This window comes from Plectropomus leopardus, chromosome 20 (genome assembly GCF_026936395.1).
Source record: "Plectropomus leopardus strain MGB_pleo_1.0 chromosome 20, ASM2693639v1, whole genome shotgun sequence".
In the NCBI taxonomy this organism is placed as follows: Eukaryota; Metazoa; Chordata; class Actinopteri; order Perciformes; family Serranidae; genus Plectropomus; species Plectropomus leopardus.
In genome coordinates this window covers 16,308,110-16,331,958 of record NC_142195.1, presented here as the reverse complement: position 1 = coordinate 16,331,958, position 23,849 = coordinate 16,308,110, and the positions used below count along the sequence as shown (strand labels likewise).

The window sequence follows — 23,849 nt, the reverse complement described above, 5'->3', positions numbered from 1 at the left end:
GAAAGTGTGTTGCATCCTCCCCTAATCTTATCAGTTATTCCTTATTTTCATTCCTCCTCCAGATGTTGTGAGCTCTTCACAGTGATTTGGATCAATTTTGTTCTCTTGAATATGGTCAGAAATAATGTTATGTGTATATATATCATTTGTCTCAAAGGGGCAACAGTCTGGGGAAAAAAAGCCAAAGTCTTTCCAAATTGTGACTAAGAAATGTGATTTAATGACTCAAGGCTGTTTGTGACTTAGTATTTAATGGGGTTTAATGATTTCCTGTAGCTTCCTGTGTCACCATGATGAAAATGTTACCCTCCGTCAGCCTCACCGTGCCCTTTCCTTGCAGTTATTTATGGTGGACAACGCAGCTGATGACTGGAGGATAGCCATGACATATGAGCGCATCTTCTTCATCTGCCTGGAGATCCTTGTGTGCGCCATCCACCCCATCCCAGGGAACTACACATTTACCTGGACGGCACGCTTGGCTTATACCTATGTGCCATCCAAGACGGATGCGGACGTGGACATCATCCTGTCCATCCCCATGTTCCTGCGGCTGTACCTCATCGCTCGTGTCATGCTGCTGCACAGCAAGCTCTTCACGGACGCCTCATCCCGCAGCATCGGTGCACTCAACAAGATTAACTTCAACACACGCTTTGTGATGAAGACCCTCATGACCATCTGTCCCGGCACTGTGCTGCTGGTCTTCACCATCTCGCTGTGGATCATCGCTGCATGGACTGTGAGAGCTTGCGAGAGGTGCCTGGATCAGTTTCTCACGCTATGCAGCAGTGCTCAGCATGAAACATAGATAAGGCATAAAAATAGATAATGTACACACGTCTTAGCTAGCTGTGTGTCTGAGCATCAAGATAGAGAGATTTACAAGAAAAGATTAAAGCCCTGCAGTATTCTGACAACACATTTAATCTTATATGCAGTACATTGGATTTTTTTCTTCTTCTTTTTTAAAAAGTGAGAATTAGTCACAAGGTGAAGCTGGAGTGCATTGGGTGCATGAAGGTTGGCCAACCTTTTGCATTTATTATTTATTACAGGTACCATGACAACCAGGACATAACCAGCAACTTTCTAGGAGCCATGTGGTTGATCTCAATCACGTTTCTTACCATTGGATATGGGGATATGGTCCCAAACACATACTGTGGGAAAGGAGTCTGCCTCCTGACTGGCATTATGGTGAGAAAATTGGACTGGGTGCTCCAGTTGTTGTTTTGCCAGTCATAAATTTTGTTTATTTTTTATTTTTGTGTCATGTCAAGATTTTCACTTGGAAAAAAAAAAACATGGAGAAAGGTCTGCACACTGTAGCTCCCATAAGTGCAATTAATTAGCACATACTTCGTCAGACATACAGAGCTGTATATATAAAGTTGCCATCTTTAAATACATATGGCAGTCATCATATGATCCAGGTGAAATATAAAACCACCACAAATTACAAATTACATTACATACAAATGTATGATATCTAAATGCATGTAAAGAAAAGCATATATACATATAATACACAACATTGTGCTTCATAACAATATAGACAAGACAAAGCACAGAAAAACATCAGTCCAGAGGCTGTCATACCATCTATATGGCCAGATCTAAATAGAGGTGCCTCCAATTGAGAAGATGGCAAAGAGAAAATGACTTGAAAATAGCAAGAAATTAGTAAAATGAACAACAACAATTACCTGAAAATTAGTTTTAATAAAATTTAAAAAGAATAGGAAAGTACGCAAAACCAAAAAATAATATAATGAAATGATTTTTTTTTACTATTAATTTCTTTTTTGTTTCCTTTTTCTGATGTTTTTGAAAGAAATCACACCTCTTTGCTCAGGTTTCACTGGTTTAAATATTTGTGAAAGGTGTCTGAAAACAGCACAAGAAAAGTGATGTTGCTCCAGGTTTCAAAGGGTTAAAATGACATATCCCTAAGAATTAAACAGAAAACAGGAGTTTACATATTCAGTACAACAATATTCATAGAGGAGGAGAAAACACACTGTATACATCTGAAGTCAACCGAATACACAAATCATAATGAATAGTAATAAATTCATAGATAAATAAGGATCCCAAAATCAGTTACAGTGAGTAGCCCAGATGTGTGTGACTTCTATGCTTTTTTGTAAGATTTTCCACATGGGATTACAAGATCACCATACCTATTCCAATCATAACTATACAAAACATGTGAAAAAGGAAAAGACATAAGATGCCACCAAACAAAAAAATCCCAAATAATCTGTTCGCATAAGGAACAACCAGCTATTTACAGATTATCTCAATGAAGAGTTTTTTTTCTCTTCTCCTAAAATGTCTCCAGATAACATGATAACATATATGTTTTTGGGCATCTTCTATATTTACCAAATCAATATCTATATAAATTTTACTAAATGAAGCATTGCACAGTTCACAACAAAAAGGACAGTAGAAAACAAAATAAAACTCATTTTCTGTATGATATAAACAGCAGACTGGACAGATCCACTTTTCTTCCTCGAGATAACATACCATCCAGTCTCAACAGTCAAATATCAAGTATTAGCTAAGCACTTAGAGATCTTTGTTTATTTTATCCAATATTTTTACATCATTTAAAAAAGCCTTACTAAACCCAGATTTGCAAAACAATGTGCATATATCATTTTAGACCGACAAATTTGTTTATCCCAGATAAATATTTGTCTTGTCATGTAACCAATCCCATAACTGAGCTGTAGATATTTTCCAGTGAGCTTCAAGATTCTCATCCCATGTCTCCCACTGTAGCAACTCTGGTGAAACATTGTGCACACCCAGCCAATATTTCTGATATTGAAAGAAGAAAGCTTTATTATTAACTATTTCATGAATTGAAAAAAAAAAAATCAAATGAAAATAAGTAAAAATGCATGTTGTATGTTTGTGCCTGTCCTGTCTTGGTATTTCACAGGGTGCTGGCTGCACTGCCTTGGTGGTGGCTGTGGTGGCAAAGAAACTGGAGTTAACCAAAGCTGAAAAACACGTCCACAATTTTATGATGGACACCCAGCTAACAAAAAGAGTAAGTGAAAGCTTGGTTATTTTGACATCGCAGATATTTCATCCGTCTGCGTTGTTGACTCAAATGTTTCCTTTTCTCCTTTTTTGCACTTTAGGTGAAAAACACAGCTGCGAATGTTCTCAGGGAGACGTGGCTCATCTACAAGAACACCAAACTGGTGAGAAAGATGGACCATGCCAGAGTCAGGAAGCACCAGAGGAAATTCCTCCAAGCCATTCATCAGTAGGTACCCCGCTCCGAACCCCTGACCTCACTCCACTTACAATGGTCTAATGCCTTTTTTATCCCGCAGTGTTGATTTTAACTGATGCAACACCAACCTGAAATCTGACTTGTTTGACACCTGTAGCAAAAATATGTGCTCAATTTCTTGACAGATCTTGTGCTTGTTTAACCTGACTTTAAATTTGCAGATGTGAAAATGAGTTGGCCTGTTGATTCTGAGTGGTAAAAAAAAATGCATTTTATGCAATTCGTTGAGAGGTTCATGGAATCCTTTTATGAAAAAGAATCCAGTCAGTGTAAAAGCTACATATTTTAGGTGTAAAATGGCATTTTCGCCAAGTGAGATTCAGAAATGATTTCAGAAAAGAAATCCCTTAAATTTGTAGGTATATAGTGGAAATAGTCAGTTTTGCACAAGTATTCCTGGGAAAAAAAATCACCTTGAAAGATTCTCGAGTAACAGAATCCACAGCAGTATATTGATCTCTCTCCCTCCCTCACCTTTTGCTGTCAGATTGACTCTTGTGTGTTTCCTTCACTGGAAATCAAATGACCTCAGGGCTGACACATGTGGGTTTCTACTTTTCCAGCGGCCGGTCAGACACTTACCTGTCAGCTAGTCTTTTAGCGGTTCCCCGAGGGCCCCAAAAGTGCTACCTAACTCCAAAGCAGTATCGATTTTAGCCTCACCTCGCTCTTGTTTTTCTCCAACCTACAGTGCTTACAAGCACATCCAGTCTGTGGCTTCTTTTGATAACTGGCAATCAAGTCAGTGCTTTATTAAAATAAGTAATGAGCTGTGCAATGATTTTGTTGTTCTGTAGCTTTATGCTGAAGTGAAATGTCCCCTGTTTGTATGTTTGTTTGCTTTCTGTGGTTTTCTGTATGTATATGGGTCTTTGTGGTGTGCAACTTTGATTTGCTCATGAATCTTTTGAACATACGTTTATGTTTCAGAGACATTAGGATGTTTGATTACAAAAGCAGAGAGGTAGAGAAACACAGAGTGTCTGCTGCTGCTGCAACCCGCATCCAGATTTGTGCCGTTTAATAGCATTTTGTCATGGTTGCTTTGTCGAGTCATTATGTCCCCGCTGTCCTAAGCAGGCGATCCGCAGTGTTGATGACAGCGTCTCATGTCCACCTCCTGTTCTCTAGGACAGCCTAATAATGGAAATCCCTCGGAGGTAAAGCTAGATCTATAGAGAACCAGATTCGGTGAGAAAAAGTCACGTCCAGCTCTGTTTGCAAGGACAACTGCTCAGCATGGTGTCAACATCCTCCCGTCACACCTTGATCCTCTATCTGTTTTGTTCACGAGGTAGTCAAAATGTCTTATCTTGGACAGCTTTAAGTATTGCTCTTAGGTGAGATGAATATCGGACAGGAAGTGTCCTGACAGCGAGCAGATCGCTCAAGTGGAGGATCAGAAAAGGCCTGCAGCCATCCTAGACCTGTCATGAGGCAATAGCAAACATCACATCAGATATCATTGTGCCCGTTTCCTCTGTTCAGAGCTGCAAGACAAAACTTTCAAAGAAGTCGTCATCAATCAGTGTAAATGATGTGAGGTGTAAACAGCTGTTAAACTGGGCCATAGATGCTTTGAGGCACTGTTGTGTTGGTGAATGTTTACAGGAAGTTTGTTTTGATATACTGTATTTTCTGATAACCAGGACTAGTGTGGGAAAAAAAGGGGGATTAGACTTAGAGAGCAAGCAGAGCTGCAACTACTGGTCCAAACACGGAGAGATAACACGCTGGTTGCAGAGACAAACAGAAACATTGTTGGTCACAGGTGAGGTGTAGCGATGAGGGTTCCAGCAGCCAGACTTGAGCAAACAGATTTTGCCATCTGAATATGTTTATCTGATGTTGTAATAATTCATTTGTCTACTTCATGTTTCCTTTTTTTCCTGTTTGTGTCGACACAATGCAATAGAGCTCGAAAGTAAGTCTTCGCCTCACATGTAGATACAGACCTGTTGTGTGCATGCTAACGAGAGCTTGTCCTTCAACCCAATAATGTGACTAAAAAATTACACTCCCTCATTTGATAAGTGAAATTCATGTCACGAAAAAATGTTGCACTTTGCACTGATTGAATCGTCTCACATGACACAATCATAACGCCGCCAGATTATTTCATTTAAGCTGCTACGAAGGATTTTATTAGATGTCTGTTCAACTGAATAGCATGTCAATTTGATAAAATGCACATTAGCCTCACATTTTTTATTCCGAGTTCAACATTTTGCAAACAACTTTAAATAACCAGCACAAACACCTTCTTTTTATGTCTTATTATTGAGTAGATCTTTGCTGCACTTTGTAAACACACCCACAGATGCATATTGAGTGAATTTCAATTATCAGTGATGGAGGGTGTTTTTCTTTCCATTTCTGCATGGATGTGATGAGAATTTGATCTTTAATCAGAAAGCCACTGATTAAACTCCAATCAACTGTGCTTTCACTTACCGAAGGATGACGACTAGAGCTCTACAGGACCTGCAGTAGCACAAGTATATGATTTATAATCTCCCTCAAGTCATGTTATACAACTCAGCAGTCATGCTCATACAGATCAGGGCTTGGGGTCATCTTTCGGCGTGTGGAACCATTGTTAACGCCTGTTGCTACATTTGCAGCCACATTTCCTCCCATTTCTCTGTTGGATGACACAGTAGGAAAAAATAATGCTGATCTGGAGTTATCATGGCGGGGAAACAGCATAATAACAGACATACAGCTGTCATGCATTTTCTGCAGTAAGAGGAATTAGCAGAGTTAGCAGCAGACAGATTTTAAACACTCCTGAGGTTATTTGGATGGTGCAGTTTTATCACATGAATTTGCATGCAGTGGTGCTCCCACACAATTGCTTGCCCACCCCATGGACATTTTTAAGCTAGTGCAAACACACTGGTATCTTGTAAAACTAGTCAACATAAGGAATCTATTTTTACCAACAGTGTTGGCATAGTTTATAGAGAAGGGGGGTAAATAATGCTCCAAATTTAGCCTAGAATTTGGCATGGCCATTTTAAAACTTGAACTCTCACCTCTAGATATCTGAATGAAAATGGGTGCTGCCTGTACCCACAAGTCTCGCCTAAGGAGACACACCAAACCTAGAAATCATTTACAAAAGCTGACTCTTGCATTGTCTTACGTCGCCTATGTCTCAGACTGCAAAGACTGCAACCGACGGCCAACCAGCATGTATGTTTTGCAGCTTTGTTAGAGTAAATATCTCTCCATACCAACAGATGACGGTAGTCTGTAATCGTCATTCAAAAAGGGAGACTGCAAAACAGTCTTGCTGCTAGATATCCAGTTAGCACATTAACAACAGAATACCATGTTGACAAAACAAAGCATATTTACCATGCGGCAGTGAACAACAACACAAACCATCAGGAAACGCTTCTGCAAAAGAGCTCAACAGCTACTGAAAAACAATCTTACCTTATATAACTAGTTTGTTTTCACTCCCTCCTGACTTTAGCTAGCCCATTTTCTTTACTTTCCTCACCTCTATTTATTTTCTCCTGCCCTAAGTTCACTGATGTGCACTTTGGTGTGCCACTCTAAGATTTTCAGTGGCCCCATCTGGCCACCCCTATGAAAAAATTCTGGGGGTGCCACTGTTTGGACATGCAACCAAATGATTTACATTATTACAGCCGTCAAGTCAAATGTCTCAGTACTGTCACACCATACCCTTTGGGAACGCTGTCCTTTTCAGTCTACAAGGTTGAGGAGGGAATCATAGCGGGCCACAGGGCACTGAGTGGTTGTTAGCTCAGAGATCAGTGGATCGGAGAAACAGGAAAGTGACCTAAGAGGAAGGTCAGGGTAAAGCCTCCGAGCAATCCCGTTTGAGCCCAAGAGGCTGTGACTGTGACCGACGGCATGAAGCTGTCAGCAGGGACGGGCTGCAGAATGGTCACCCTGTCCATTACACCGGAGAGAAATTAGCATTTCTTTCCACAATGAGGCAAAGGGAGGTCATGACAAAGAAAGCAAGTCGAGAGGCTAAAAAATATGGCGCAGCACTAACTGAGATTGCCTTAACTGATTTAGTGGGGTATTGAAAAGCTTAGCGTAGCCGTTTTCCCCTGATGAATAGCAAGCAGATTTAGAGTGCCCATTGAAAAGGAGAACTGCCCATGAGGAGTGATTGACTGAGGGAAAGAGACACATAGAATATAAAGACGGGGCAAGCGGGCTTCCCCGTCCTGACCTCGAGTTGCCCTGTGACCCCATCTAACAGCTAATGGTCATCCAACTGTGAAATGTATAATTTTAACAGGTCTTACATCAACTGCAAAGTCATTTAACATTAAATACCTATTATCTTTTATCATTTTTAGATACCTTCGTTTTTCCTTTTCATTTAAATACATGAATAATAAAGTGCAATAGTGTTCTGTCTTTAGAGTCTGCTCTGTATGAAGCATTTCGGACCTTAGTTGTCAGGACACCTTCCCCTGCCTGTAGTTTCCTTTAGTGACTCCTGTGGCACCCTCTGTTGGTCTAACCCGTCATCTTCGCTCCACATCTGCCTGTCCTCAGGAAACAAAGAAATGATCCCGCATTGCATGAGAATGGGTGCATCTCAGCTAATTAGCCGACCCCGCTCCCTCCCTAGGGGCCCCCTTAATCCTCTCTCAATCTTCATTACTGTTTGCCTTCGATTCACACACAACCTAATAATCACCTCAAACAGCCTTCATGTCTCCATTAGTTTATAGGTTTTTTATAAGAATCTGAAACGCTGGCATCAGGACGCTTCTGTGTGTATTGTGCTCAGTTTAATTTAGCATGCGTGGGTGATTCTGGAAAAAAAAAATCCCTCTTTAATATCTTGAAACCACGTGTGGTCGACACTCTACAATACTGCACAGTTGCTGTTTTTGAGCCCCCTGAGAGGAGGAGTTAAAACGGGCTTTAGAAGCCTAATTAAACAGGAGATGTGAATTATTTAAACATGTTGTATGAAGTAGAAAAGATAGTTTTTGCAGACTTTACAAGCAGGATTTCTTGGTTGATTAAAAAGGTGGACCACAAGTTAACTGTCACTGGAAAAAGCAATGTAATTGTCATTTTCAATCTGTGATGCAAGAATAACAGGATTCCTTTAGAGGAGCAGTGTGAAGGATTTAGGAAAATATTGGCAGAAACGGAGTATAATAAGATTAGTATGTTTTCTCTTGTGTAAAGTCGCCTGAAAATAAAAATTGTCGTGTTTGTGTTGCCTTAAAATCAGCCATTTATATTTACTGAGTGAGCAGTTCCTCAGCTGCATAATCCACCATTTTGCACCACAATGTCTCTACAGCAGCCTAGAAAAGACAAACCAAACACTGGCTTTAGTAGATAGAGCCATTCACAGTTTCACATTGGCCACCGTAGTTAGCAGCCCCTCAACAACTAGCTGAACAGCACTGGAGAAGCATTGATTTGTAATGTGAAACAGCTTTTTTTGGTATTGTTACCAGTTTAAATCCCTGGGTCTGAGACCTCTGCAGATAAGTTAGCTCCTGTTAAAATCCCTCTGAACATCTGGATCTTAAATTATCAGAAATAAGAAAGAAAGAAATAACATGAGCACATATTAGCAAGTGTTTAGTGGCTGGTCTGCGACGAGCCAAACAGCATCCAAAAACATTTATTTTTAATGTAGAACTGCTTTATTCAGTATTTTTTTACCAGTTTAAATCACCTGGTCCATTTGTTTCAGATAGGAAGATACCTCTGCAGGTAATTTGGCTCCTGTAAAAAAAAAAACAACACTTGAACATCTGAATCTCTAATGTAAGCACACATCAGCAGGTGCTGGGTTAGCAGCTGGCCTGCGACAAACCAAACAGCACCAGAAAAAATCTGATTTTTAATGTGAAACAATTTTTTTTTAGTGTCTCTACCCATTTTTAACACATGATCCATTTGTTTTTGAGAAAAAGAGACTTCTGCGGATAATTCGTCTCTCAGTAAAAGCCTCCTGAACAATTAACACTGAAGGAATTCTAACCCAGAGTGCATGCCTACCACACAGGAAAAGTTGCAGCTGGCCACTAGATGTGACCAAATCCTACACACTGCTCCTTTAAGCAGTAAATTGTGAAGAACTTTTTTAATTTTCCTCAATTCTGATGCCTTTTTTTTAATGTTTGTATTGAAAAGTTTCAAATGGAAGACGGTCCACATGTGTGCAGATTGCTGCTATCAAAAGATAAAACTCTAGTCTGTGTTAATATAAAACAGTGTTTGATACCTGTGGCTTTTGAGTGACTCAATAATTAATAAACGTAAACAGAAAAAGTTGACCAGGAGAACATTAATGATACAACAGTTTGTATGACAAGTAGCTATTGAGTGGTGTGAGTCCTCCTCCTCCTTCTCTTAGTATGGTTTTGTTGGTTGAGTAGGACGTAGAGCTGGTCTCATTCTCCTCAGTGGCAGCTCTCCCACCCTCTGTGGTCTCCTTTCCACTTGCATGCAGCTCAACCAAAAACAGACTGACCCCTGCATTCTATACACACATCCTGTGCATGTCCTAGGAGTGCTCTCCGTGTGTATGCCTTGTGTGTGCACAAATTTAATGACAAAATTCTGATAGCGTTAATTTATTGGGTTCTGAATGGTCTTGTGTTCAGATTGAGAAGTGTTAAAATGGAGCAACGCAAGCTGAATGACCAAGCAAACTCACTAGTGGACCTTGCTAAGGTAAGCTAGACCAACAGTCTACTGCTGCATTGCACATTGGGACACACAACTCTCCTGATTTCCTGTGTGTGATTGACTTCAATGCATGCTAGTTCACTCGCTGAATTAGTTTTGTTTTCTGATGTAATCAAAGTCTACAGGTGTCAAATAAACAGACAGGCTGCTCGCAGGGTGATTAAAAATAAATCTGTGTGTACTTCTGGTTGTCTGCACTCACCTGAGATTTTGTGGGTTTGGAATAATAACTTCATTTTATTTCACAGTGTAAATCCCCAGGACTTGTTCTCCGGAAAATTACTGAATGAGAGTAATGAGAAACCCCCTTTGTGTCTGTGCTGGGTTTTTTCTTCACCTTATGTACTCTCTGATGTTTGTCTCCAGATGCACTAAACAGAAGTTGACAAACCTTAGGGAAAGACCAGGCAGCGCGCCAGCCTGACACAGCAGAAACAGTAACCTGGGAAGGGAGACACACTGTGATCTGATGATTCAGCCAGAAGTAAAGGCAGAGAAAGAGAGCAGGGAGAGGCAGAAAGAGCTTTGACATTCAAACGTACAGCACAGTCAAACTGGATTCAGGCCAGCGTGTCATGAAAGGTATTAGTTCATATTCCCCAATCACCTCGTGCTGTAAAACGGCAGTGAGAGCTGGGATATGACATTGGATATCAGGTGGCTTAGAGCCAGCGCCACTCAGCTGTAGTCTCTGTTATATGAGTGTGTTGCCATAAGAGGGCAGAGTCGCCTTAGTCTCTTCGTGCTCTCAGAAGAAAGATGGAGCTAAATAGAGCTGAACATATCATTGGCAGCTGCACCGCCACTGCAGTGCAATGTGAAATTCCTCAGATCACAATGTATCCCCTTAACTCATTATCTCCTCCACAGTCTAATAGAGAGCGTGTTTCTTCCTTTTATGCCACTTAACCGATGCACTGTTGTCTCTCTTCGCAGCATTTTCTTAACTTTGCCATTCAGGCTAAATTACATGTCCTCGAAATTGCAAAATTGCTCACTCAAGCTGCTTTTAAAACAATCTCTGCCACTCTTCTCCCTCTCCCTCTCTCATTCTCTCGTTCAGAAATAGGCTGATGGTGTCAATTTGTGGTTTTATTATGCAATTGAAGTGGATCCATAATAATGGCATATATTCTTGCTCCATCAGTTTCATCCTCTATTTGTGATATTTGTTCCCTCATGGTTCACTGGGCCTCCTTTCTTGGTCTCCAGCATCTTTTTTTAATGTGTTCCTGTTACATTTCATGATTTACAGATGAGGCCTAGACTTGAGTCACTTCAGCTCCACATGCAATCAGTTATTTAAAAGGATGGCTTACATAAGATAAGATACCCATACATTTAAGTATTCGGTTATTTGCATTCGCAAGCCACTGAGAAATCTAGGCATGCAAAGAAATCACGATTAGATCAGTGTTTATGTAAGTAATACTACACATTGAAACCCTTGTCTCTGCTAGTCGCCACACTGAGCGGTGTCAGTGCTACTTTAGCTCTCACTGATTCAAATAAACAACCTATCCCATTAAACCCGCCTCAAATCAGAAGAGGACAAGGTAAGTGATGGATGGCATCGCCTCTAGGCTGCCAGAGATTATTAGTCCTCTGCTGAATAATGCCTCAGAAACCGCCCTCCAGCAGCATCACCCCCACACCTCATCTGGAATGTGACATGGATTTCTTTAGTGCTTTGTTGACTGTTTTTTGAAGAGTGAACCTTGGGAGTTAAAAAGCAGCAGCTTAAGTTTATATATTATTTAAAAAGTCTGTGGACAGATGTGTGATGCGTCAAAAGAGCAGAAGGCATCATGCAAACTCAGCAGGCACCTTTCCTGTCTCCCCAAGGTCACAGGCTAATGTACTCTGGTCTGCATGGAAACATGAAGTCTTGTAAACTGGTCATATTAAATCTGCCCTTCTCAGCCAGTCTTAACAGGAAATGGTTTTCAAGGTTGTAACATAACCTGATGATTTTTTTTATGTGGGACCTCTGGTCCCCCAAAACGGCAGATCAATGGGACAGTCGCTGGTGAATCGTAGCCAACCAAATGCATTAGACTCCATGACTGTACCATAATCAAAGCATTTACTTTAACTTGTAAAAGTTGATTGGTTATTTGGTTGTTGATGACTGATATCATCTCTGCTATCTTATTTGGCATTTTGTGTTAGATGCTGAGATTACAGGATTGGTTCACATTTTTCAACTTTGACTAAAAACACACACATTCTCATACAGTATGCACACTGATAGATACATGTTTGCTTTATTGTTTCTTTTTAATATAAGGCTTCAGCAGTCAGAGTTGCTCTTGTTGCATTCAGAATCGCACTTTTTTTTTATGTTTAAGTACTTAATGCAGCTGCCCTCACAAAGTATAACCTGCATGGAGTATGCACACAACTGGGATGTACTACTTGGTCATAATAATGTGTCTTGAACTTTGACACTCTTGCTCATATATCATTTGAAGTCCACTCAGCCACATGCAGCAATAATACATTAATTTATGTGCAAAAAAATATGTAGTACTTACACCTGAATGTGCTGTCATCCATTATTGCAGCTTCTGTCAGCTGTCAGCAAACTGTCATGTGTCTGAGGCTTGGTGAATTTTATGTATCACTGCACAGAGGATTGTTTGTCAGAATAGCTAGAAAAGAAATGTGTTAACCACAGACCTTATTTCAGACATCTAACCAAAAAAAACTGTTAAACACCCTCAAAACACATTAACTTTGAGAAAAGGAAACTAGAAGTCCAAACATGCCAACTGATTTCTATGCTTTAGGACTCATTGTTGTAGCACTCTGTGGTATAAGCCAAACTTTAACATGCATTTTTACACAATATGAGCACAGTTAATTTTGTCCCCCATCACTTAGACTTTAATCGCTTCTTTTACACCATTTAAAAGAGTGAATGATTGCTGTGACAATTAATGGTTTCAGTGCACATATAAGTATGCAAGTATTGTTTTTAGACAGACTTTAAAAATGTGAACCTGTCCTTTAATTGTTTTTGTGTCAGAATCCACAAATGTTTGTTCCCTTTTTATTTAAAGCCTACCTTAAATCTGAACAGTGGGTTGAGAATGTAGTGAATGTGAAGCTCACAGCCACTTTTATTTCCTTTCCTCTCCTTCTCAGAATGAATCTTTCAGCTGTATTTTTAAGATGCCTGTGTGTTTATTTATATTTTATCCTTCTTGTTAATAATGAATGTATACATTTTTTTCCAGGATGTCCATCAAAATAAACATCAATTTGTAAAATGATCCTGTTAAAAGTATTTCCTCTCCCCTGTTCCAGACTCAGAACATCATGTATGACATGATATCGGACTTGAATGAGAGAGGAGAGGACATGGAGAAGAGGATTGCCCTGCTGGAGACAAAGCTGGAGACTCTACTGAGTAACTTGCAGGCTCTGCCGGGACTCATCAGCCAGGTCATCAGCCAGCAGCACAGGGACTTCCTGGAGGTGCAGCTCCAGCCTTATGACAAACACAGCCCTGAGCGCTCACAGTCAGTGTCCCGACGGAGGTCGTCCTCCACAGCACCGCCCACCTCCTCCGAGAGCAGCTAGAGTCCAAGGGGAATGCCTCCACTGAAGACTTTTGCCATCATATGGCCAAGTTGCATTTATCGTAAAGCCTTATGGTTTCAATAAGTATTATCCAAATTCTGATGACAGAATCCAAGATACTGGGGACAATGCATTTTAATGGATAACTTCATGCTGTTATTTGTTTTTTATTACCTCAAAAGATGATGTTATCCTTGCTCTGGTGACACAAATAATGGCGCTTCCCTCAGTAAAAAGGCCTATCGATGGGGGTATGATACGAACTCTACTCCATCTCTATGCAGAGATAGCCAGTTTTAGGTGGCAAGGTTACCATGTGTGAGACTATTGCACTAAAATAGTGCTTCTCACAGACTTTGTGCTTCCACCGGCTTGATTCAGTTGCTGTGTTCCTCAAAGCAAACTGAGAAACCACTGAGAAATCAGTCAGGGAGCATGACAGTGATATTGGAAAAAAGTGCTGTGTTTGATGGACTGGAGTGAACTGAGAGCAGACGGCAGATGAAAATCGCTCCTGCACACTGTCACTCAGAGATAACTTAAAAAGCTTGAAATGAGGAAAAAAGCATATATCTTTTAGGTTAGAAACAGCATCAACTATAGTGGTTTTCTTTTGCAGAGTGCCCCTGTAGAATGACTATTTTTGGGGCGACGTTGCAAATAATTTACTCCTCTAGTCAAAATGAATGCATCAAAATCTGTACTTGCACTTACTTTTTAATCAATGCACTTCAATGCTGACGGACGTATGATATAAAGATGCGTTGCTCATTAAAAGAAGAACATTTGAGATGTTTGGGCATGGGTTTATTATTGTCAATTCTCATGTTGTGGCTAGTGTTGAATCAAGTCAAAGCCCTTTTTTTTCACTAAAGAGCATAAACGTAGACCCGTCGAGGTTTACAGAAATGCATTGAGTGATCACAAACTCAGTAATTACGCCTCATCATGCTGTGTCTCACCTCTTGTCCTTCCTTCCTGTGCTATTTATGCTTGCTGTCACCCCAGCTGGGCAAAACAGATGCTGAACAACAACTCATTGAAACCAGATCTACCTTTTAAAAATAAAATGCCTATTTTTATATATTTTGATGAGGACAAGCACACCTCTTATGACTAAACAAACAACAACGGGGACATATGAATCGACAGATTCAGCATATGTAGCACATGGTTTCATATTTCTTGGACTGGAGCTAAGATACATACACAAAGTTGTCTATTAGGTTCTTTTCTGAACTTGATTGTAGACTATTTAAAAATTGCATTATTCTTCAGATTGCATTTATGTTTTACAGCACAGGCTTTAGATGACGCTGTTGGCTGAGCTGGAAGAGCAATATTTAAGAATAGAGCTGGTAAATTTACCAACAGTGGCTGGCATTTATTAAGTTTTATTGTCAAAAATCTAATTACGATATTTTGAATTTGATTGAAATATCCTCCTTGGCCTTTCACACAGAGTATCTCCACTGTGTGAAAAGCCCTGATAAGGCCAATATACCCTCTAGACATTAATATCCACTGTATGAACATAGTTGTTAATGCAACCTGTAGAGGTTCACAGAGCATAGCATGGGTCAGAGGAGATCATCAAATCAGCAGCACTGATCTTGTTCAACCAGCCCTCCCACTAACCAATAAGTCAATCAGATGGTCAACAACATGAACGATGTTCAGTCCACAAACTTCAGCAACATAGAAACCAATGAGAGATTATACTGTATGCGACTTAAACAATAAACAATTAAACAATAAAAATATACAATTTGACTGGCCTGTGTTCTTTTATTATTATGCGTGAGAATTTGTATTAAATAGAACATGTTAAGTGTGTATTTGTGTGTGCATCTGCAAGTAAAATAATTACATTGGCATATATCTGTATACTGTGAGTTGTGGTCAAAATTACTTTTTCATTGAATTTAATCAGATTTTTTTTGACAGCCTCTCTTGATTTCTTGCTGAGCAAGCAATAAGTGAAGACAAATTAGGGAGGTGGATGTGTATTCAGGGTAGGTTTTGGCCATAGACAGTAACTTGTAGGCACTCTAAAGCAAACAGTAGAATGACCATCAATGGTACAAGTACCCTTTTGCTTATAAAGTACCAACAACACAATGTAAAAAAAAATCTAAATCTGCTTTAGTATAAGTGTTACCAGCAATAAATAAATCAGTGAAATTAGTAAAAATTCTCAGTCTGAAGAAAAAAATGTTCCACATGACACATTATTATTATTATTATGATTATCATTAAATATGACGTTATTAGATTATTATTGATTATTATTATTATACAGCCTAACGTATATCAGGTTTTATTTTCTAAATGTAAAATCTTAACCATGCAGAGTAAATACCTGCCAGTGAAATGTAGTGTAGAGAGAATAGAAGAGAATCCTTGTAACTTTCCATCTCTGTCCCTTATCTATATAAAAAGAGTGGGCAACTATTATGTCTGACTTTTGACTATTACCTCTAACTTTAGTTATCTTTATTTTTTATCCACTTCTGTTATCTACATCTCCTCTTCTTTAGTGTTATGTCCTGTTAGTCAGCATACTGGGCATATTGCTTCACATGTTGTTCTCGCGAGATTTCCCGCGAAGCAGCGACAGCGGGACTTGTGTGGTGTGGACCCGACCCGTGTGCATGCTAAACAACACCTAACTTTGCCAACTTCATGTAAAATCTTCCCAACTTCTTTCGGTATCGTCGGTTGTACTCAGGAATCTCCGTCACCATGAGTATACTCGCCAAAATAGCAGAGATTGAAAATGAGGTAAGGTATTAGTAGCCGGCTGTCAAACCCGATGAATCAGTCACGTTATAGCTACAGGCTAACCACTAGCTAGCTGTAAACGCTAGCAACCGTTAGCCTAGCTCCCACAGCTGGGCTACGTTTTACTCTAAATATTTTCGGCCCTCAGTTTCTTGACAGGTTACGTGTATTGAAAGTTGCTTTAAGTGCTCGTTGGCCTCGTAAATGCTTCATTAATCAGAATCAGAGGAGGTTGATAACCCACATGCTAGTGACATTAGCATAACGCCGCTTAGAGCTGGCTCCAGATGCGGTTTGGCTAACGGGTGACCAACCGCTAACTTTACCGGTTTGGTATTAAGACATCTAGCATACAGATTAAAGTGTGTTTCCCGTATCACACGAAACATCCTAAATTATCTTGGTAGCCGTTTTTTGGCAGACATTGTTTTCGACGTGTCAGTGTGTGTGTTTCCTTTTAATAACTTGGTCAACTAAAATTGCGTGTAACAGTGCCTGACTGAAAAACACAGTGTCCAGTGGAAGCCGCTTTAAGCAATTTAAAAATCAAACGGTATAAAAGTAGCCCTGTCTATAAACTTTTAGGAAGTGTAAATGCACTGTCAGGGCTCAGGTAGAGATGGGGCCAGGTAAACAAGTGCTAGAAGTTTAGCTCACTTGTTTGACGTGTATAAAAAGTAGAAGAAGAAACGTAAACTTAACTATAACTCTGTAGGTTGAGTGATAACCACTCACAAGATAACTTTAGACTGGTGCAATATTGGATTAAGTAGGAGGTGATACAGATAGGAATGGTTTAGGAAAACATCCCATTAAATGTTTTAACAAAAGCCAGTTAAGATCCTCATGTTTCATAGTCATCTTTGAATTATATCCTACCAGCTAGGTGCTTAAAGGATGGGATAGGTTTACTCTTTCTTAAATCTTGTTTTAGACCAAGTCAAGTGCCAATATTAATGATGTGGGGATCGACTTTTACTTTGTCAAACCTCAGCGTGCTATTTTTATTCATTTTTTATTTAAATTTTTACTTGACCTTATTAAAAAAAAAAGTTGCTGGGAACTTGCAGCATATGATGTTGAAAGTTTCAGTTCATTTTCTAAAGGCATTTGAACAAAGTTTTGTGTTGGTGCTGATTATTGTAGATGGCCAGGACGCAGAGGAACAAGGCCACAGCTCACCACTTGGGTCTGCTCAAAGCCCGTCTTGCCAAACTGAGGAGGGAACTCATCACACCGAAAGGAGGCAGTGGTGGTGCAACAGGAGAAGGTAAGAGGATGTTTTTCAAATACTTAGCACAGTTTGTTTTTCCTTTTGTTGGTATTTTTCACTGGGCAGAGGTGAAGGGAGAGTCTGTGGGAACACTCTGCTCCTCCTAGGTTGCAAAATGTTGACAAATGTGTCCTTTTTATTGGGCATCAACCTCTTGTCTATGGTCTTGTTGTAAAAATGCAGACTGATGAAACGTCAATATGTACTCAGTTGGTTCCCTTAAAAGTACCAGTGTGCAATACTACTCTCCGTCATCTAAAGCATCACAGTGGATGTTTTTTTATTCAAGTTTCTGATTCTTCTTTGTCTTGTAGGTTTTGATGTTGCCAAAACCGGAGATGCTCGTATCGGCTTTGTTGGTTTTCCCTCGGTGGGAAAGTCAACGCTGCTAAGTAACCTTGCAGGTGTGTACTCTGAGGTTGCAGCCTACGAGTTCACCACTCTTACAACAGTACCTGGGGTTATTCGCTACAAAGGAGCCAAAATTCAGGTACAAAAATGTGTTATTTGTACAGTACCTGCAAAGGTGTTTTCAGTTTGTATGTTGTCAGTGGGGTGCTAATTTTACTTTCTTCTTCTCTCTCAGCTCTTGGATCTCCCAGGAATCATTGAGGGAGCCAAGGATGGCAAGGGCAGAGGCAGACAGGTCATCGCAGGTAATGACACGATCAGTGAGGTTTCTGCTGTGACTGAGAGAAGTTTTGATTTACAAATAAAAAACAGAGGATGATTTCTGGTACATTTAGTTCCTTCCCTAACAATATTATGCATTAATGTTCCATTCAATGAGACGCTTTTAACTTTTTTCATTACCGTGTGCTGTTATGTGTTTTAAATGGCAGTATGGTGATGTTTAGAGGCTATGATTTAAACAAATTTGTTTGAGCCTAAAGGGTTTCCTGACTACTCTAGGGGTACAAGCTTATTTTAATGAAGTTTTAATGAAGTTTTGATTTACTATTGAATTTCTTTAGTAAACAGTGTACAGTATGACAAACACGTACAGAAGCATATAGACAAAGTAAAATCTCACCAGTGTTGTTATTAATAAACGGTTGCAGATGCAATTTGTGTCTTCTATGTGATTCATTCATTCTGCTCTTACTGATGTCTGGTCCTTCTTTTTGTTTTAGTGGCACGAACTTGCAACCTAATCCTGATAGTGCTTGATGTGTTGAAGCCTCTTGGTCATAAGAAGCTAATAGAACATGAGCTGGAGGGCTTTGGCATCCGACTTAACAAGCAACCACCCAACATCGGCTTCAAGAAGAAGGACAAAGGAGGCATCAACTTCACAGCTACAGTATGTCTCACACAGAATGAGATTAATTAGACACAGAAACACAAACTCATCAACATTTCTACTTTTAAACAAGTCAATTAACTGAATAATTCAATGCTGATAACATTTTTTTAGTTGGTTAGAGTTAGTTATGTGTGTGACAGTAATAAATGCTGGTTGTCGTCTTGTCATTCAACCAACTGATGAGCCAGAAAAGGGAGATTATTGTGATTCAAAACCATCACTCTATATTGACATGCAGGATTTTAGTCGTCAGTGTTTTTCTTTAGTGTACTGTCAGTTTGTTTTAATAATGGGCATTTTTTCTGGCATCCCATTAGTTTAAACAAATACGTGAAAGCCTTCAGGAATCGATGTCTGTCTGTACAAAGAAGTTATTTAAAGGTTTGCACTGATCTGCAGACGCATAAGATGTCTGTCACATTGTTAACTAACACTAAAACGCTTTTCAATTCTGCCCTCTGTTGGACATTTATAATATTACACTTAACTTAGTTGCTTCTGCACCTTTATTCTCCTGTCCTTCTGCAAAATGTCTGCATTTCTTTTTTCTTTGATGAATTGCAAAATTAGCTTTATATTATTTTACTGATTTTCATGATTAGGATTTTCTTTCCCATTGCTTCACTGTCTTGTGTCGGTCGACATCATGTCTGTTCTCCTGTCTCTCTCCGTAGTGTGCACAAAGTGAGCTGGATGCTGATACTGTTAAGAGTATCCTGGCAGAGTACAAGATCCACAACGCCGACATCACTCTGCGCAGTGACGCCACAGCTGATGACCTCATTGATGTGGTGGAGGGAAATCGGTAAGCTGCTGAAGTGCTAGAATGGGCCCTCCTTAGTCATTCCCAGTAGGTGTGGCCTGCTTGCATCTTAAATCCTATTTCAATTCCCACTAGACCAGTGCAGATAAATTTGAAAATGCTATTTATGGGTTCAAACCACGCTTGCATTTTCAGACCACTTACCATTTTTTCATACGTGTGCAATACATAAAGTGTAGTCAACTGTCATTTCTTACTTGAAAACCTATAGATTTACCGTTTCTGAGTGTAATTATATAAACACTCAGCAAATGCATTAAATCAAGGATATGGACAATGTAGGTTGGGGCATTTATACCGGGTCTCCCTCTCTGCTGTGTCTCTGCATTTTATTGCAAGGCACCTCACATGGCAACAGCATCACCTCCCTGCAGTTATAATGAAACACAGAATTTAGTCTTTCCTGCATAAATGCTCTTTTTGCCTTTACAGGCAAAAGACTGGAATCAGAGACAGCATAATGTACACCAATATTCCAGTAAGATAAATAAAACCTGTAAAAGAAAAAAAAATATACATACACACACACACATATATATATATATATATATATATATATATATATATATATATATATAGTTTCTGTAAAATGTTGCAACAAAAAGAAACAAACCTGCACTAACCTACATGCAGTTGTATAGAATTAAAGCCTTCACAGGCAAAGTCCTGTATCTAGTCAGGTACCTGCAGGCACCTCACTGGAAACCCACAAAAAGGTGCTTCGAAGGTGGTGTTTTGTTTTAATTTTATTCTATGACAGAACTATCATAGACAGCAGCCTCTTACAGTCTCTTGTCGACAGGGTCTACATCCCGTGCATTTACGTGCTCAACAAAATCGATCAGATCTCCATCGAGGAGCTTGATATCATCTACAAGGTGCCCCACTGTGTACCCATCTCGGCCCACCACCGCTGGAACTTTGATGACCTGCTGGAGAAGATGTGGGACTACCTAAGGCTCGTGCGCATGTAAGATTTGTTTATATAGTCACCACAAGGGGTGTGAATTTAGATCAGAGAGAGTAAATGGTGCAGAAAAAGGACTACGGTATGAGAAATTAATTTTTTGTCATCCAGACTGTAAAATTTGACTGTGTTCATGTGTTCATTTGCAGTTACACCAAACCCAAAGGCCAGCTTCCTGATTACACATCTCCTGTTGTTCTACCTGACGGACGAACAGCTGTCGAGGATTTCTGCTTAAAGATTCACAAAAATCTTATCAAGGAACTCAAGTAGTGAGTATTGTAGATTTGACTTTTTCATCTTTTAAAGGGAATTTTGACCCTTAACAAATAGCTTTGATCATGTGCACAGTGTTAATCACAACTCACTTCAAAAGTTTTTTTTTCCTCCATCCTTTTCTTATTATTTCATCATGTCTTAGAGGGACAGTTCACCCCAAACTCATAGATACATTTTTCTACTCACCTGTGGTGCTATTTAGCCAGTTTATATATATTCCACCAAACTAGAAAGAGCAAGTTAGTTGGCTCGTGTTTGTGACAGCGTGAGATGCAAACATTTATGTCGTCCTCTTCGGCTGAGCTATAACGTTAGCTAGCTCAGTGGTGCTATTTGAGCTGGCAGTAGATGCACGCTTCTGTCTGTGTGGTATACATTTTGCGAGTTCTCCTCAGTAGAAAGAAAATAGTTCCTACATAAAACCATTCACAACAAGGTCTGTGGATTATGTTGAGTAACAGGGTCATGATTTCTAGCAAGAGACATTGTTGTTGAGATTTTCAATTGTATTTTTTGGCACTTTGAGATCCACAAGCCGATTGCCATCTAGTTCCATTATATTGGAGAGAAGGCAGACATCTCTACAGCTGATATCTCCAGCACTCTGCAACTCACACCAAAACTATTTAGATCAATAAAAAATTCAGGTAAGAGGAAAATGTATTATTATTTTTTAAATTATGGAATGAACTGTCCCTGTAAAGGAAGCAATGATTAGTTCTTCTGCGTTCACATGGAATTGGGCAAATGATAGACAGCAAAAAGATTATCATCTTAGTGAATGAGAGCAGGACTGTAAAATTAGCTGAGCCCGACAGAGAATAATGGTGACGGAAGACAGCGCTGCTATCCAAAGTTAAAACATTTTAACTTTTTGCAGTCCCCTGCAATGGAATTTTTAACCACGTAATGCGCAGCTCCTTCAGACAGGGAGAAAACATCTGGACAGTTACTGGACATTACTAGAACAAACACATAAAATAATAGAAACAAAAGTAATTTCACCTAGAATCTTTTATTCCATTCTTTGTAAGCAATACAACATCACCATTGCATCATATCGTCATGTTTGTTTTATTTTGCGTCCTGCCATTTCATCAGATTTTTCTCCCATGCCGTCCAGAAGGCGTCCGTCCGCCATCTGCCTGATTCCATGTGAACGCAGCATTAGATATTTAACATATAAACATGTTTAAGTATATCTAGAAACTGAAGTCTTATTTTTAGTTCATACAGACAGATTATTTTAAATAGAAATAGAGTCAGCATTCAAAAAGCTATTTTTAGGTCTGGCATTGTGAGTTTTTATTCATGTTCACAGCAAGGATCATTTACATCTGTGATATTGTTCATCTTTTTTCCACACTACTTCTTACTAAAAGGCATTTATAGAGTTAACTTACACCACAATGATAAGTGGTCATCAAATGGTTTAAAACAACACAGCCGCTTTAATCACAGCTATTGCCCTCTTTATGGCGAGGTATGTCAGATAAGCATTAATTTGAGGCTCCGGATAAGGATCTGAGATGATGTGTTGCACCACCATCTACAAATGGGGGAGCTAAGATCGTCAATCAGTCGATGCGTTAGTGCTGGTGAACATTCCCCATCCTCCAGGGAGTTAAAGGGTCAAACAGTGACACGTGTGATTAGAAAGCCTTTGTAACGAAAAGAAGTCATTGTACCCTGTAGGTTATATTATAGTGCAGAAACATTGTTGCTGCAGCAAAGAAAGAATGATACTATCTGTATGAATTATTTTCTGGTCTAATTATAGGGTTTATTACTGCATAATTATATTAATCAACTATTTCATGCTTTTTTGTGGGTCTAATCTCACAGAAAGTGAAGCATGCATCCTGTTGACTGCCTCAAAGTAATCATTTTAATATTTTTTTCTTTCAGTGCGCTTGTGTGGGGATCATCAGTGAAACACAACCCCCAAAAAGTGGGCAAGGACCACGTACTGGAGGATGAAGACGTTATCCAGCTGGTGAAAAAATAAAAGGAGCTTTGGTCCACTGCATGGCCCGTGTATCACAAAGTGTTCTGTACAGCTGCTCAATAAATCACCACCATTTCCATTAGAGCATCTCTGTCATGCGACACCCAGTTTTTGCTGTAATTTAAAACCAAAATGACATGAATGTAAGTGTCACGTTTAAAAAGAACCCACAGTACTTAACACCATGATTAGTTCATATTGAATATTGGTTAAGGCTTGCATTAAAATATGAAAGGATCTGTTCAATAAAAACATTAAGAAATCTTGCTTGTTTCAGTCTTTTTATTCAGCTTTCAATGTTAAAACATGTCACGCAATTCTTGTCCAGTACACCCTGCTTAAATCACGATATGTTTTATGCTATCATGCCTTCCTACTAGTGATTCAGTGTTAACATATACGTATCAAGTAAAGTCAGGTTGACTTTATCTCTCTGTTTAAATCAAGATGATCTAATGTGCCACATGTGGTCTGCCTCAGAAGTGTTGCATCATTGAATCCTGTGTTCCCTCACAGTAACATGGTCTCCTCCAGAAACACAGCAGCACTTAGCAACAGCGTTAACCACGACCATTTCAGTCTGGCTCAGAGAAAAAAAGTCATTTGAAAGCGCCGTCCAGTTAAGTGATTTATGTGACATTGATGATGAAGGCAGTTATTCAGGCTGGTGGTCCACCCCCTCTCTCTGCTAGGGACGGCCACTCAGGTTAATCAGTTCATTCACTCAGACGCAGTCTGGGGACATCATACGCCAGCTGTTCACAGCTAACAAGACT

The 23,849-nt window shown here is 39.5% G+C and overlaps 2 protein-coding genes across 5 annotated transcripts in view; both read left to right on the top strand.

Moving 5' to 3' along the window:
- kcnn2 (potassium calcium-activated channel subfamily N member 2) overlaps positions 1–15,400 on the top strand; it is a 65,137-nt gene extending 49,737 nt beyond the window's left edge. For 3 of the 4 annotated variants that reach the window (XM_088070735.1, XM_088070733.1, XM_088070734.1), the window contains 5 exons: positions 341–759; positions 1,059–1,200; positions 2,960–3,070; positions 3,165–3,292; positions 13,358–13,518. In XM_088070735.1, coding sequence (XP_087926861.1) covers positions 341–759; positions 1,059–1,200; positions 2,960–3,070; positions 3,165–3,292; positions 13,358–13,382 — 825 coding nt within the window. In that variant the 3' untranslated portion in view covers positions 13,383–13,518. Of the gene's footprint in view, positions 1–340; positions 760–1,058; positions 1,201–2,959; positions 3,071–3,164; positions 3,293–5,237; positions 5,247–9,960; positions 10,031–13,357 lie in introns of all 4 variants that reach the window. The other variant, XM_042509554.2, reaches the window with a different exon arrangement.
- An 835-nt stretch (positions 15,401–16,235) lies between these two features.
- On the top strand, positions 16,236–23,336 carry drg1 (developmentally regulated GTP binding protein 1). The gene is made up of 9 exons (XM_042509213.2): positions 16,236–16,417; positions 17,564–17,687; positions 18,005–18,180; positions 18,277–18,346; positions 18,824–18,993; positions 19,671–19,801; positions 20,622–20,789; positions 20,936–21,058; positions 22,974–23,336. The coding sequence occupies exons 1-9, from the start codon at positions 16,379–16,381 to the stop codon at positions 23,071–23,073; spliced, it is 1,101 nt and encodes a 366-aa protein (XP_042365147.1). The 5' UTR covers positions 16,236–16,378; the 3' UTR covers positions 23,074–23,336.
- The last annotated feature ends 513 nt before the right edge of the window (positions 23,337–23,849 follow it).

Bases quoted from the DNA above. Each gene is read 5' to 3' on its own strand.
- drg1 (XM_042509213.2), top strand. From the start codon at position 16,379: ATGAGTATACTCGCCAAAATAGCAGAGATTGAAAATGAG. The intron at 18,994-19,670 runs GTATGTCTCACA...CTCTCTCCGTAG, and splicing joins GCATCAACTTCACAGCTACA to TGTGCACAAAGTGAGCTGGA. The intron at 21,059-22,973 runs GTGAGTATTGTA...TTTTTCTTTCAG, and splicing joins CTTATCAAGGAACTCAAGTA to TGCGCTTGTGTGGGGATCAT.